General features: G+C 40.0%; 1 protein-coding gene and 1 long non-coding RNA gene across 11 annotated transcripts in view; both read right to left on the reverse strand.

Annotated features, from left to right (window-relative positions):
* Positions 1–7,788, reverse strand: part of LOC138958135 (V-type proton ATPase 116 kDa subunit a 1-like) — a 39,574-nt gene extending 31,786 nt beyond the window's left edge. For 9 of the 10 annotated variants that reach the window (XM_070329210.1, XM_070329209.1, XM_070329207.1 and 6 more), the window contains exons 1-10: positions 7,686–7,788; positions 6,100–6,261; positions 5,747–5,825; positions 4,861–4,958; positions 4,307–4,435; positions 3,836–3,936; positions 2,232–2,358; positions 1,691–1,773; positions 1,278–1,371; positions 681–893 (exon numbers count right to left, since the gene is read on the reverse strand). In XM_070329210.1, coding sequence (XP_070185311.1) covers positions 681–893; positions 1,278–1,371; positions 1,691–1,773; positions 2,232–2,358; positions 3,836–3,936; positions 4,307–4,435; positions 4,861–4,958; positions 5,747–5,825; positions 6,100–6,213 — 1,038 coding nt within the window. In that variant the 5' untranslated portion in view covers positions 6,214–6,261; positions 7,686–7,788. The remainder of the gene's footprint in view (positions 1–680; positions 894–1,277; positions 1,372–1,690; positions 1,774–2,231; positions 2,359–3,835; positions 3,937–4,306; positions 4,436–4,860; positions 4,959–5,746; positions 5,826–6,099; positions 6,262–7,685) is intronic. The other variant, XM_070329202.1, reaches the window with a different exon arrangement.
* A 1,405-nt stretch (positions 7,789–9,193) lies between these two features.
* Positions 9,194–11,313, reverse strand: LOC138955709 (uncharacterized). The gene is made up of 3 exons (XR_011452334.1): positions 11,231–11,313; positions 10,251–10,324; positions 9,194–9,607 (listed from the first exon to the last, which is right to left on the reverse strand). It is a non-coding gene; the product is annotated as an uncharacterized lncRNA (long non-coding RNA).
* Positions 11,314–13,025: the final 1,712 nt, after the last annotated feature.

The raw sequence follows: 13,025 nt of genomic DNA on the forward strand, positions 1-13,025 counted from the left end.
AATAACTAAACCTTTCTGTTTTCCACGGAATACAGTGGAACCCCCTCCCCCCTTTTAAGACCCCCCCAATTTAAGACTCACTCCCTTTTAGACTTTGCTTTTTCAGACTTTCTGTTCAGAACCTCTCTCTGTAAATTTACCCCCAGTTTAAGACCTGATTGTCTGACATTTGTTGAGGTCCTAAAAGGTGGTTCCACTCCTATTTTTCCTAGACAGATGCATGACCTCCAACTACACCTGTGAGAACACTTCTTCTTCTTCTTCTGCGTTCATGGGCTGAAACTCCCACGTACACTCATGGTTTTTTTGCACAAGTGGAATTTTACGTGTATGACCGGTTTTTACCCCGCCATTTAGGCAGCCATACGCTGTTTTCGGAGGAAGCATGCTGGGTATTTTCGTGTTTCTATAACCCACCGAACTCTGACATGGATTACAGGATTTTTTTCGTGCGCACTTGGTCTTGTGCTTGCGTGTACACACGGGGGGTGTTCGGACACCGAGGAGAGTTTGCACACAAAGTTGACTCTGAGAAATAAATCTCTCGCTGAACGTGGGGACCAACTCACGCTGACAGCGGCCAACTGGATACAAATCCAGCGCGCTACCGACTGAGCTACATCCCCGCCCGTGAGAACACTACAAACCAAAGGAGTCATAATTCCAACAAAAGGACCAACCTCTCCATTCTTGAGAGCAGTGCGGACTTCGTTCAGGGCACTCGAGGGACACCAGCACTCAGCGATGAGAGAGTTCTGGGAGACGTCAAAGTTGAACATGTTGAGTGTGTGGTAGATGGCCTTGATCTTCTCCAGCTTGATGATCCACGTGCGGATCTCTTTCTGCGCCCCAACTAACACGCGGTGACGATGGTCGGCCGTCTGTGACAACACCTGCAAACAAAAAAGAACTTTTCATCATCTGCTGTAATATTGCACAAAAGCTGTGCACAAGTGGGAAAACAGAAACGGAAACCCGTCATTATCAACAGCTTATGAAAAATACCCTGCTTCTGATCAAAGAACCTCCTCCAGTTCCATATTTCAAATGATAAACAATATCAAATCAAGATGCTCTTCATCATCCATATTCTCCAAAGAACCTCCTTCACTTCCATATTTCAAATGATAAACAATTTCAAATCAAGATGTTCTTCATCATCAATATACTCCATATTGAAACCATGCCCTATGTCAGAAGATTTTGCATCTTTAAACCACCCCCTGCCCCCACCCCCTCCCAATTTCCAATTGAATGAAACAGACGACTGAACGCACAGTTTTGAGATCCTCCAGGCGTGTGTTGACTCCCCTCAGCATCTCATCCCGTTCCTGGGGGGTCTCTGGGCAGGGGTACAGTGATGCCTTGAACCTGCAGCAACATAACTTTTTTTTTTAAATCATTTTTATTACAGTGTAACCCCCCCCCCCCCCCCCCTTTACCAACTTTTGTGAAGTATGAAGTACAATGTAATTTTAAGTGTTGGCTGAAAGTCAAGCATAGGGGAAGACTGTTACATTTTACATCGGTCTACAGAAGAACTCTGAAATTGCCAATTTGGTTTTCAACTACGCAAAAAACTTCTGTAAGGCTACCCAGTCAATGAAAAAACACACTGCATCTCTGACCAATAATGATTGTTGTGTGCTGAATCAAACGAGCATGAAAGTAAAGCATAACTCTCACTTACCCTTCACAGATCTTCTTGACTTTGTTCTTCAGTTGCTCTCCTTGGAAGAAGATGATAAAGACATCCTTGTATACTGGGTCTCCCTGACAAATACAACAAAATAAAGCATTAGTTTTGCTTTAACAACAGAGTACCTAAAGCACATCAAAGCAAGAAAATCACTACTTCCTGGCAACAAAACTCAACAAAAGGAATAGAAACCAAAGGTCTCATGTGAAGTATGCAGTCAAACCTTCATTTCTGTCCATAAGAAGAGCCAGTAAGATCTCTTTTTTTGCTTCTGAAGGATGGACGATTAAAATATAACCCAACTCAGTGTTGTTTCCCAGGCCTCAGTCTTCGATCATTGATGTATAATCTTTTGATCGGACGCATTGTCCTGAGCACAGTCAGGTTGTCTGTCTGATAACTTTGACACGTAGAAGCTCTTCTGACTGAACAATTTTTTTCGTAGCCAGGACATTTGAACCTTTACATATGTTCAGTCCAGGTCCAACTGACCTATTGTTCTCTTAGTCTGGGAACAACAATGCCAACTTACAGACACAGGATCCTCAAGAGCCTGGTAAATAGACTCGTGACGCAGGAAGACATTTCCACGACAGGCAAACCACAGCAGACGTTCAAACCCTGGCACTTTCTCACGCGGTATCACTCCAGCCACAAACCTGCAGAAAAAACAAATGTTGGAAGTAAGAGCTTGATCATACAGAAGTGTTTAATTTACCAAAACACTAGCTCAGTTTTGCCAATTACATGAGAGGATGATGCAGTGTTTTTTGAGAAACAGTAGTATGTGATAGTGTGTACATCACAACGTGTTTGCTTTGACTTAAACACTAATGCAGATTTGCTACTAATTACACGGTATGAATACGTGCTAACGATTGTTTCATTACAACACCTTCACACGCTACAGATGTGGAAGAGTAAACAGACCTATATTTTTCTCTCTCTATGTTTTAACTCTTAACGTCCTATACCGCGCCATACCGCTCCTTACCGTATCATCCTATACCGCGTCATACCGCTCGTTCTTTGCTAGTGTCATTAAACAAGAGTTACCAGCCTTGCGATGCTCTCCTGCATTGGAAAACAGCTTTAGTCTTTCGACACACATGTCAATGCTGCCGGTGGATTTTGTTCAGGACTTTTGAATGTGATTTTGATTTTTGTGGACGGATTTTGTTCGGATTTTTATTGTTAGCTTTGAAAATTCGAAATGGAGTCGAGTGATAGTGATAGTGACACGTCTTTTCACGGGTTTGAGGCAAGAAATGTGGAGAATGATTTCGATGGTGGTGATGCTGATAGTGGACAGAGTGATCTATCAATTTCGGAGGTTTCAAGCGTTCACACAGCCGATTTGAGTGATTTTGAACCTCAAAGTTCGGACGAATCATCCGCAGATGATGACATTGACGATAATGCACAATGGCGTGGAAACATCGAACAGTAAATTTAATTGTGAAAGCAAGCAGAACTTTAAAGATCATATACATGTCAAGCATGAGCCAAAAGTGACTAACTGTATGATAGGTGTATTTTCTGTATGCGGTGGATTTTACGTGGATACGTTACCTGGGATTTTACCTGTGAAAACTACCCCCCCAAGAGTAAGGTTGGTGTTATTTTTAATCATAAGATAACAGTGCATGACAACCATGATAAAACACAGACACACCTTCATTGCTTTTTGTTTTATTTTATTTTATTTCATAATTTATTTTTTACCTGAAATTATTAATTAATTAGATTTTTTATGACAAGTAATTATCACAAAAAAACCACAAACCTTTCATAAATGCAAAGTACATTCATTCCCCAATGGTAAAAAAAAATATCAAGTAAATCCATCAATAAACAATAAAAATATAATTTTTTTATTGAACACACCCAAATTTTGTCTCTTTTTCCCAAATCCTTATGGGATTTTGCACTGGGACATGCAAAAAACGTTACAGGCTAATAAGAGTTAAGGTATCATTTACTGCAAAGTGTACTGATTTGTATTTCTATATCTAACCCAACCCCCCCCCCCCCCCCCCCCCCCCGACCCATTGTAAAGTTCTTTGAGGTGTAGAGAAGCACTATATAAATGTACTATTATTATCATATTATTTTTGCAGCCCCAACAGTACTAACCCAAGCTGGACGGAGCCCTGTGTTGCCGTGACAATGCCGGTGTCCTCCTGCCCCATGGCGCGATGGGCATCGTCCACTATGCTGTGTAGGTCTTCACCATGCTGCAATAAACAGAAAGTAGTGATGTCTTGTTTGAAAGTCCTTGAAAGGCATAGCCCTTCCTGTGAAAACTGTTCTGCTCATTATCTCAGGCCTGACAAGGCTTTTACAATCATGGGATAAGGCCATCCCTAAACTTGGACACATACCAAAAATCAATACCAGTCGCTTTTAACAACAAGAATTAATAAAACAAATTACACAACACACAAGAGTGTCATAACAGAAACTTAGCATTAGTACTGAAGCTTGCACAATGTGCACCCACTCTCACAGACACTCTCTCAGCCATCTGACCCCCCCCCCCCCCCCCCACCATACAGACAGGCAACACCTAAGCCGGTATAAAAAAAAAAGGTGTGAAGAACTCACTGCCATGAAAAACATCTGTGTCTTGGTCATGACCTCCTTCAGCTCCGACAGCTCCTGAAAGTTTTTCTTCAGCGCCTCGTTGTTAGTGTTCACCTCTCGCAGTTCGCTCTCAATCTTCTCAAACTTCGCCTGTCAATCACACAAACCTATATATGTATTTTCAGAAAAATGAGTGTACTCCACACAGCATTTGAAACATTCAAGCACACTATGCGAGAGTGCGTGGCACCCTCATGATTGAAAAACAAAAATAGTGATGATTTTTGTGCTTTATCTCAATCACTTTCTCGCAACTACTTACAAGATTCAAAATGGTGCTTGTAACATGTTTGTCGCTAAACTGGGTTCAGCCGGACTACACATCACATGACGTCCCACTAGACTAGAAAAACGAGTGTCAAAATACTGGATCAGCTTCGGGTTGTGAAGAAAAGTAGTCTAGAAATTTTACACAGTATTTTTGTCCCCACCAACTGTACTGGTGGTATTTAGGACAATTAAGAGTACAAAAATCTTACTGGTGTGAGTCACACTACAGTCCAACTGTTACCTACCTCCAGATCCACCATCTCTTTGGGTGCTGGGGCCCTTGGATTCTCCCCTTGGTCATGTAACTTCAGCTTCTCCTTGCGGATCTCTTTCTCCGTGTACCCTGCAAACAATACGTACAGTATAAAACGTTGAAGAACACTGATGGGACGCTTTACCGTCATCAGAGCCTACTGTATATATCAGTCCCAAGAAACTAAACCAAAATAAGCAATAAAATGTAGGAATGTTCATGAACGAATTACTTTTTTGAAATCTCTAAGAAACTGATAAAGAATCAACTGTGCAGAATAAACACAAAACAGCACCCCCCCCCCCCCCCCCCCAAAAAAAAAAAAAAAACACCCCAACCTTATAGCATGTAGGAATCTTAACAGCAATGTATGTAGCACTAACTACCGCAACACGGTGGCCTAGTGGTAAGGCGTCCGCCCAGTGAGCGGGAGGTCGTGGGTTCGAACCCCGGCCGGGTCATACCTAAGACTCTAAATTGGCAATCCAGTGGCTGCTCTGCCTGGCGTCTGGCATTATGGGGTTAGTGCTAGGACTGGTTGGTCCGGTGTCAGAATAATGTGACTGGGTGAGACATGAAGCCTGTGCTGCGACTTCTGTCTTGTGTGTGGCGCACGTTGAATGTCAAAGCAGCACCGCCCTGATATGGCCCTTCGTGGTCGGCTGGGCGTTAAGCGTTAAAAAAAAAAAAAAAAAAAAAAAATGTAGCACTAAATATTTGCATTTCTCAACTGCCTCTTTAACAAATGTTTACAACTTTAATCTCAACCAATACAAGTACACCTACAGAAGCACAAAATCTATATCACCTGAGAAATGCCTAACTACAGAAATAATAAACAAACAAAGAAGGAAAGTGAAGAAAATCAAAGGACGTACTCAGCTTTCTTTCCATCTCTTCACAGCGACGTACTTCATTCACAAACTTTCGTTGAAAGGCATTGACGTTTGGGTTCAACTGAAACAAACAAACGCACACACAAAATGTCTTACAATCTACATACGTCAGGGTAAATGTATCATTGGCTAAACTGTATAATGTAAATAGTAATGATCATTTTAGGAGTATGTGTACACATCAAGCTCACTGCATCCTGCTAGTGTTAGGACCTTTAAAAACAGTATTGTACATTTATCACAAGAGATGCATAATAATAAATATCCACACACTTATCTGAGAACAAATCAGACTAACGGTAACACTCTCACAACTAGCTTAAGGCCACACTCACGTCTTTGAACTGCACCAAGCCAAGTTCTCCGAGTTCAGAGACACAGGCATAAGAAGCCTCTGACTGCAGGAAGAACTGGCACAGGACCATCTCCTCGCTGCGAAAGATGGGCATATTGCTGGATTGTTCTTCTTCCCCTCAGTCTCCTTTGGGAACCACCTTCTGAAAAACAAGATCAATAGAAGACACTGAGATAATATAGTAAGTGGTAATGTTACCCTACATTGCAGGTTGCCTGTCATGACAAGTTTGTGTGTTTCTTGTTGCAAGAATACTGGAGTCCATGAGAGACCGATTCATCATCTAACCTGTCTAAGCCATAACATTAACAGGTAGTTTTTCATCAACATTAGAGACAATCTTTCCACAAGAGGTACCCTTTATTGGGAGGTGTCCATTCATCGGAAGGGGCCTCACACCGCAAGTACTACTGTAGATAAATCAAAAATCACTTGCCGACAGTGAGGATCAAGCCACACACAAAATATGAAAACATACATAGCAGAGGTTAGCATGAACATTTGTTTTGTATTCACCTCCTTTTGGGGGGAAAAAGTATGACTTACAGTAATGTATAACAGTTCTTGGTTATGATAATTACTACAACTGCAAAATAAAAGAGGGTGTTGTCGTCTCACAGTCATAATGATACCAACAGTTCCATACCATTACCAATTTTTAATCAGAGGGGGATCTTATCTTTTTTTCAGCTACAAGTACTACCTAACCTGTGACTATTGTGCTGCTAGAAAATCACCTCAGTATGTACCATGTCGACCATATTTATGCCTAATAACATACATCATTAAATTCTATATATATGTCAACAAACTACCAAAATATGAATGATAATTGATATTGATAAAACATCATAATTTCATATGCATTCTATCCTATAGAATAGATCTATCCAAACTTAACATTTCTTCTCAGTGTATCATACGACTGAGATAGAGGTTTGTGGTGACAGAAGTCCTCATTACTTTGAGATAACAGACACATTTCACTGATGGACATTTTAATTTCTCCACTGCTGACTTCCTGGGCTCCTTCAACTTCAAGTCCAATCAGCCCACAAGTCAGCTTATGATCAAAAATGTTAACAAAATTATGCACACAACAAGCTCTATTTGCATCAGAAACAGCACAGCAATATACATACAGTTGACACAGACATGACAAATCACTGCTAATGGTACTGTAAATCTGGTAGTGGTACTAATTGATTGTAAAGAAACATGTGACACTGACAAGAGTGTCACAAGTGCCAAAACTCTGGTTTTATGATTTATTCTGCTGAAACATCAATTGTAAGTCTTTTTGAGTCCAAAATTCTGCGCCATTGTGCAACGATATTTGCAGCAACATTGTTAATAAGACATTACATGTATCAGTTTATTGTGAATGAATTCCGATGCCGCATCAAAACATTTTGAATCGACGAGCTCATGAAAATTTCAAGGCGGCGATCTCAAACAACTTTGTAGAAACAGTCTAGGAAGTTTGGAAACATCATCTGCATTCATATTTGTACTTATACACGTAGCCAAAATACGGTATACCCACAGATCAACATCGTATCTCACCTTGTTACTTTTTGCTACGGTCGTTGGGGTAGAATAGCTTTTGTGAGGTTTTCTTGCATCAACACAGCTGTCGACTCACCATTTTCAACACCTATCATGTGACTTATATATGTCAAAGGTCACATGTGAGAGCCAAATACATAAAAATTACTATCTTTTTATTTTTCTTCAACTGATAACTATAAAAACATTACGTGTGAATATACGCTGCATAAAATAGCTAAAATTTAATTTGATTTAGTTTTTAATGTTTTTAAATATATACGTCATTTCCGGATCTCTCATTCTGGCGTCTGCTAAATATTGTCGTCTGCTACTGTGACCTGCACCCGTCTGACAAGAAAAGCCTGCCGCGTTACGCACACAGTAGACGTTGAATAGAAAAAGAAAATCAAGAGGAGTCAAGCAAAGTTGATTAAGTTAGTGTGTCCATTTCTATTGGTCTGACATCCGTACTCTTCCATTTTATTGACGTACCTATCGACACCTTCACCTTGAGTCAAGTTGAACTGTCGCTGTCGCCGCGGTACAGACAGACTTGAGAACACAGAAACTGTCAGTTGGGAGTTTTTTCTCTACAGCTTTAAGTGTAGACTTATAAAAGAACATTCATAGACGGCCAGCCAGCAGGCCGTCGATAAGAACAAGACAGTTTGTTAGAATGATTTGTTTCTATTTGAACAATAGCTGAAAATAGCAAATTTAGCAAAGTTTTTGTAGTCTAAAATTAGATCAATTTCTAATTTTCCATAGAAATATTTCCTATTTTCAGCAATATCGGAAAGACGCGTTACAATAAGTCAAATCGAAACACATTCTAACAAGCGCAAACCAGGAATAATTGTTTAGCCATAGTGATCATAGTGTAATTGATGGGTCAGATATATACCCCGTCATTTACCTTACCCTCGTTTATATGATTCTTGGTATGTCATCATATTCAACAATTTGTATCAAAGAGTAATTCCAGTAGATTTCTCTATTTTTGTCACACGTGTTTTAAAACACTCAGAACTGATAAGTCACAGGCAAAATTGATATTCACGCCGTATAAACGGTTGCACCGACTGAAAGCCGCGGGACCGGTTGCATCGACTAAAAGCCGCGGGATCAGGACAAGCGAGGTGAGTTTCTCCACAAAATTACAAATCTCTTCTCTTAATTAGTAGATTATCATATAACTTTTGTTTACACTTTGAACTTAGGTATTGTAGCATCACATCATCGATTTTTTTCATTGATTGCATTTACGTGTGAATGTTGAACTGTGATTATTTACACTTGTTCAAGCGCATTTTTGTAAATTTTGACTTTCAACCTTCACCACCAAAAATCAAGCTTTCGGACAAACCTACAGACACTTAAGATGTAATCAATGATTATTTATTGACCATTGGGTTAAATTTTATTAGCTAATGTTACATGGTTACTTCATATTTTACGGATATGTAAAGACACCAAACGTTTGACGGTTGCACACCACGGAAGAGCTTGGTTGGACGTCGCGACAATATTTGATTGCCAGCGGTTGTGCACCATGGGACATTGTCCTTCTAAATTTGCCAGTAATATCAAGTTATATTTGGTGAATGTCTCAGCTCTTGTTTTGTTATGTTGTTATAGTCCCCCACCACCTTTATTGCCGATGTTCTGTGCGTTTTTGTACGATCCGATAACTCCAAATTTTGCTTCTCTGCAACCCCCAACCCCCACGATAGCGGGCTACCACCCCCCACCGATCCCGGCAGAGAGGTTGCAGAATGGAGATCTCTGGTATCACGACGGATAGCTATCTTGATGTTAGCGAAGAGATGGTGGAAGCTGTGGACGCTGTTCTTTCACAAGGGCAAGCTCAGACCATAGGTCCACCCACAAGGACATCAACACCATCAAAGCCGTCTGGGAGTTTAGGCAAGCGTCATCTGTGTCAAGAGTGTGGCAAAAGTTACAAATATGCTTCTGGTCTAACAGAACACAGGAGACAATAACACGGCTTTCAAACGGGATCAAGATACACGTGCGGGGTATGTGATAAAGCTTTCATGAACATTACTGAATTTCACAGCCACTATATTGGTCATCAAGGCATAAAGCCACACAGATGCGAAAAATGCAACAAGTATTTCCAAAGCAAATGGAACCTCACACGCCACAATTGTAAGACAAAACCAAGACTTCTTGTCTGCAGCAAATGCAGCAAGAGTTTTGCTTGTGCCCGACTGCTGAGTCAGCACATGCATACCCATGACGAGAAACCCCAGTTGATTCATCACTGTCCGAATTTGATGCTGGTTCGTCCGTTTTGTTCTCGTCCGCTTTGCATTCGCCAGTTTTGCATTCGTCGGCTTTGCATTCTATTGTGATAGTTTCATTCTTATGGCCAACAATGTGGTATCCCTCTGCTACTGTCAGTTTGGAATTACTTCGAAGTCTTTTGAACAATATCTGAATACCCCGGCTTTATCGTCAAGCCGAAGAATGCGAAGCTTCACATTTTCAGTGGGGTGTAATGACAAAGCATGATCGATAGCGGTGATGAATTCTTCACATTTTTCAGAACAATACCAGCACATGAAGCAGGGCTGATTCGCATCCATGGTTTATGCAGTGGACAGGTGATTTCAGAGGCCGGACTCCATCTGCCATAGAAAATTAGAAATATCAGAGTGCGAGTACCATCCTAAAAAAAAAGTGCGTGTCTCCATGAAACTATTGGGACTGTACACTATCCGGGTCAAACCACCTGCACAGTGGCCGGCAAAAGTATTGCACCACATAGCAAGAGAGGAAAGGTCTGACAATTTAGACACTTTTCAAACGGTCTTTTTAATACAATCAAGTATACTACAATCATGAATTTTTAACATAGTAAAGACGAAAGTCCCCTCTTTCTTGTGATACCAAATCTGTTAGCAAATGAAGAGTTCTTACATATCTAATTAGGACCGTTAAAATGTGAGGTAATTTCCCGATTCGTTCAAAGCAATTTTAGTCATTTCCGTTCTTCCCATTTGGTGCGATACTTTTGCTGGCCACTGTACACCATTACATAGCATGATGTTTGTTGTACAATGTTCAGAAGCGATTTTTCAGCCTTAAAGTAAACCTTTTCAACTTTCAATTACTTCCACGGCGCACAACCGATGACTACCGTGGCGCACAACCGGTCTGTACAAGGATTTTCCGTGGTGTGCAACCGTCAAACTGTTTAGTGTCCTTGCATATCCGTAAAATATGAAGTAACTATGTAACATTAGCTAATAAAATTTAACCCAATGGTCAATAAATAATCATTGATTACATTTTAATTGTCTGTAGCTTTGTCCGAAAGCTTGATTTTTAGTGGTGAAGGTTGAAAGTCAAAATTTACAAAAATGCGCTTGAACAAGTGTAAATAATCACAGTTCAACATTCCCACGTAAATGCAATCAATGAAAAAAATCGATGATGTGATGCTACAACACCTAAGTTCAAAGCGTAAACAAAAGTTATGTGATAATCTACTAATTAAGAGAAGAGATTTGTAATTTTGTGGAGAAACTCACCTCGCGTGTCCTGATCCCGCGGCTTTTAGTCGATGCAACCGATCCCGCGGCTTTCAGTCGGTGCAACCGTTTATACGGCGTGATATTAGCGCTATCGAATTTTGGAGTCTCGGTGTCCTTGGCAGAGGCAAGGAAGTTAAGATTTGTTTCTTTGGTCCTTGATAAAAAAAAAAATTAAAGAATCAGAAAAAGTGGTTGTCCGCGCGAAAAAACGATATTTGAATGATTTATGAGTTAGAATTGACTTTTTTTGTGCGACTTTTTGTATTAAAACATTGAGTTTTGGGGTGAAAATTCATCTTCCAGGAAAAATAAAGATAGAATATCAATATTGAAGTATAGTTTATTTTACTCCAAACAGGTTCCACCATGCCATAACAGAGCAGTTTCTTCATTTGTTGGGTAGATATCTTTAGCACTTTTCGACAAAACGGCAAGTTTGTGTACTTTGACAGGATCTCTCTCTCCCCCCCCCTCTCTCTCTCTCTCTCTCTCTCTCTCTCTCTCTCTCTCTCTCTCTCTCTCTCTCTCTCTCTCTCTCTCTCTCTCTCTCTCTCTCTATCTGGGTTTTTTATTTGCTTTTTATATTTAGTCAAGTTTTGACTAAATATTTTAACATCTGTGTGTCTGTGTGTGTGTGTGTGTGTGTAGAGCGATTCAGACTAAACTACTAGACCGATCTTTATGAAATTTGACATGAGAGTTCCTGGGTATGAAATCCCCGAACGTTTTTTTCATTTTTTTGATAAATGTCTTTGATGACGTCATATCCGGCTTTTCGTGAAAGTTGAGGCGGCACTGTCACGCCCTCATTTTTCAACCAAATTGGTTGAAATTTTGGTCAAGTAATCTTCGACGAAGCCCGGACTTCGGTATTGCATTTCAGCTTGGTGGCTTAAAAATTAATTAATGACTTTGGTCATTAAAAATCGGAAAATTGTAAAAAAAAATAAAAATTTATAAAACGATCCAAATTTACATTTATCTTATTCTCCATCATTTGCTGATTCCAAAAACATATAAATATGTTATATTCGGATTAAAAACAAGCTCTGAAAATTAAATATATAAAAATTATTATCAAAATTAAATTGTCCAAATCAATTTAAAAACACTTTCATCTTATTCCTTGTCGGTTCCTGATTCCAAAAACATATAGATATGATATGTTTGGATTAAAAACACGCTCAGAAAGTTAAAACAAAGAGAGGTACAGAAAAGCGTGCTATCCTTCTTAGCGCAACTACTACCCCGCTCTTCTTGTCAATGTCACTGCCTTTGCCATGAGCGGTGGACTGACGATGCTACGAGTATACGGTCTTGCTGAAAAATGGCATTGCGTTCAGTTTCATTCTGTGAGTTCGACAGCTACTTGACTAAATATTGTATTTTCGCCTTACGCGACTTGTTGTTTTTTGAATGGGCAAACAAATTTGGGGCTTTTTTGATGATGTGTGCAAATCTGCGGTGTATATATTTATATGTACGTATTTACGTGCGGCACGCGTGTGTGTGTGTGTGTGTGTGTGTGTGTGTGAGTGTGTGTGTGTGTGTGTGTGTGTGTGTGTGTGTGTCAGTGTGTGTGTGTGTGCGTGTGTGAGTGTGCCTGTATGCTGACTTTATTAGCAGGCATCTGTCAAAAAAATTTACGATTAACGATCACGTCAGTGAAATATCATGTATATACTTTTGATTTGATTACGTGAATTGCTGCTTTTGTACATTTTCTTTTTTTACCATTTTAAAAACCAATCCACTGGTTATACAATTAAACAATCCATCCATCCATCCATCT

The sequence above is a fragment of the Littorina saxatilis genome, linkage group LG2 (genome assembly GCF_037325665.1).
Source record: "Littorina saxatilis isolate snail1 linkage group LG2, US_GU_Lsax_2.0, whole genome shotgun sequence".
Lineage (NCBI taxonomy): Eukaryota > Metazoa > Mollusca > Gastropoda > Littorinimorpha > Littorinidae > Littorina > Littorina saxatilis.